This window comes from Entamoeba invadens (assembly GCF_000330505.1).
Source record: "Entamoeba invadens IP1 unplaced genomic scaffold scaff_1105074725289, whole genome shotgun sequence".
Taxonomy (NCBI): Eukaryota; Evosea; order Mastigamoebida; family Endamoebidae; genus Entamoeba; species Entamoeba invadens.
The window spans coordinates 1,203-4,062 of record NW_004191723.1 but is presented as its reverse complement, the minus strand read 5'-3'; the positions used below and the strand labels follow the sequence as shown (position 1 = coordinate 4,062).

The following is a 2,860-nucleotide window of genomic DNA, read 5'->3' as shown; positions in this document are numbered from 1 at the left end:
TTTATTATATTACTAAATTATATTGATTAACAATTAAAATATAATAATATAATAATAATACTACTTTAATAAATATACTATATAATAATATAAAATTAAAAAAATTTTAATCATACATGTAATAACTATTTATCAAAACTCAATTATTTTTTTATAATGTTATTTCATTTGTGTATCAAATCTATTTTGAATAACAATAACAAGTAACTGATTATAGTAATAGAAATTAATTATTTTTATTATTATATATAGAGTTTGTTGTATAATGTTGTTCCAGTCACCAAAGTTGTTTTTTTATCAATTTATACACAAATAATTGTTTAAACCCCCAGGAATTAGGTAAAAATTGAAAAAATTGGGAAAAAAACTGAAACGACGATTTTTTTATATTTTGAACATGATCCCGGTATTTTCCAGTTTTCATTGACCAAAAAGCCCAGGACAACGTTTTCCGACTAACTGTATTATAATTAAATATCTACAAAACACATCAATTTATTTAACGGCACATTAGACGATATTTACATGACCTCAAACATCTCTTTTTCAACAGGAACAAAGGCAGATTTTGTTCCCAAAGACTTGAGTACAATTGATCGAATCTTTGTACACGCCTGTTCATGTTTGTTCATATTATGTTTGATTTTGCTCAAATGGGAACAATATCTATTTTTAACTGCATTCGGTGTTCTTCCATATAACTCCTTCGATATCAAAACCCAATGATTACCAATATCTTTTTGCATTTGAAGAATTATTTTATCTTCTTCTGCTGTGAACGGGTCTTTTGATATTAATGTACTCAAAGAATTAATATAGTGCTCTCTGCATTGTTTCTTCGTTCGATTTGGAATGTCTAGTACTACTTTGGACCAATTGGTCTCCCCATTCCTCCGGACAGAATCTAGTAAGGCGGCATCTTCTTCTTTGGTCCACCTCACCTTTTTGGTTTGTTTCTTTATTAAATACTTGTGCATTAAAGTGTCTTTGCTTGTCTGCTCAGATGTTTGTTCCACAGAAGTTGTACTCATGAATGTTCAAACTCAGATGAAATATATCCTTTTATATTAATATTTTCATCAAAACTCTCACTTCTCAAGAAATAATCCAATCTCAAGAAAACGGTTTCTGACTTGTCTCGAACTTTTTTTTCAGTGTGTAAAAGACGCTTATTTTGTAAAAGTTATAACAAGTTTTTTGGTATCAAAACAAATTGTTTCGGTTTTAATATAAAATGTCGGGAATTAAAAAAAGTCCGGTTTTGAATTATTTTCTTTTGACAAAAAAATTCAATGAAATTTGATGTATTTTTATTCGTGGATTAAAAAAATCTTTTTTTCGTTTTTTTAAAATAAAACGTGGTATTATTTCGGTCGAATTTGTAATTCCAACATTTACAATGGTTTTTGTGATTGTAATAATAATAATATACGAAATGTCCTGCAAATTTGAATGAATTAACGCAGAGAAAAATAATTGTAATTTTAACACAAAATATTGGGTTTTGTTCAATTGGAATAAAAATAATAACAAAAAAGGGATGGGGTTATATTTTTTTTACAACTTTATAACAGTGATATTAAAACTGATAAAACTGGCAATTTGGACATTTCAATGACCTAAAAACAGAATCAAGATTTTCCAGAAAATTCTTGAAAAAGTCATCTCAACAGTGCTATTTGTTATTTTTTTATTTAATTTTGCCATTTGAGAAATAAAAAGACAAATAAAACCAATAATTTATTATATTAATATTAATTTCAATAGTTTACATTAAAATAACAACAATAATATCAATTATAAAACAGAAATAATTCGGTTTTTTAATAGTAACCGAATTGAAAATATAATTCAACTTGTTCCAAAAATTAAAAGAATAAAACTTGTATCGTTAAATCATTTAGAAACCTAAATGCACTATACAGGAAAAGTTTACTCCATTTTTTTAAAAACATAACAAATTTTAATAAAGCTACATTTATAATAAACAGTTAAATTGAACTTAAAAAATAATGTCGATATTATCATTGTAAAAGACTTGGTATTATTCCAAATTTAATCTTATGCAAGACTGTTCATATAATATTTATTATAATAAAATAATTATAATAAATTATAAATTTATATATATTTTTTATTGTTTCTAATATACTACTATTAGACTGTGAAAATGAATTTATTAGACTTAAATTTAATTAATAAAATTTCGCATAAGGTTGGGTATTTTAACTGAAATTCGATATTTCATCGTTACCAAGTACACAATGTAATTTATATTTGAAGACCAAAAATATTTCTTCTTATACAAAACTTCAAACTGAAACAAAAAGAATAATTAAAAAGAAAAATCAGTTTGTGTTTTGATTCCCTAATTAAGGTTAAAATATTCAAATAAATCGCAAAACTTGTTGTAAATTGTGTGCCTTGTTCTAGACAAGTATTGTGATTTTTAAAAAACAACAATTGTTTTGAATCAACCAATTTATAAACAATTTATCATTTAATATTTTTGAAAATCTTTTACTTGTACAGAGACTTGAAAAAACGCAAATAAATACACATTATAAAACACAGGAGACAAATTAAACGACTTATAAAAAAGGAAGTTGTTTGTTTTTGTGATTATTGATAACTCATTTACTTGATTGATTTGAATATATTTGATCGTGATTTCGCTTTTTGAAATTCAAATGAAAAAACTAACATAATTCTAATAATAAAAATTGAACATGTAATCAATACATTATGTGTCAATTAATAATTATAAATAATTTGTGTACTAATTTACAATTAATACATTTCTATAAAGTTTAAATATTTTAAGGATTTTCTTGTAATGTTTTGTTATAACCATTCTTCC

General features: G+C 24.2%; 1 protein-coding gene across 1 annotated transcript; it reads right to left on the bottom strand.

Annotated features, from left to right (window-relative positions):
• Window positions 1-277: 277 nt before the first annotated feature.
• Window positions 278-1,031, bottom strand: EIN_276810 (hypothetical protein; the record flags this gene model as incomplete). Its single annotated transcript, XM_004183629.1, has 2 exons — window positions 278-478; window positions 531-1,031. 2 exons carry the CDS (start codon window positions 1,029-1,031, stop codon window positions 278-280), a joined length of 702 nt encoding a protein of 233 aa, XP_004183677.1.
• Between the last annotated feature and the right edge of the window lie 1,829 nt (window positions 1,032-2,860).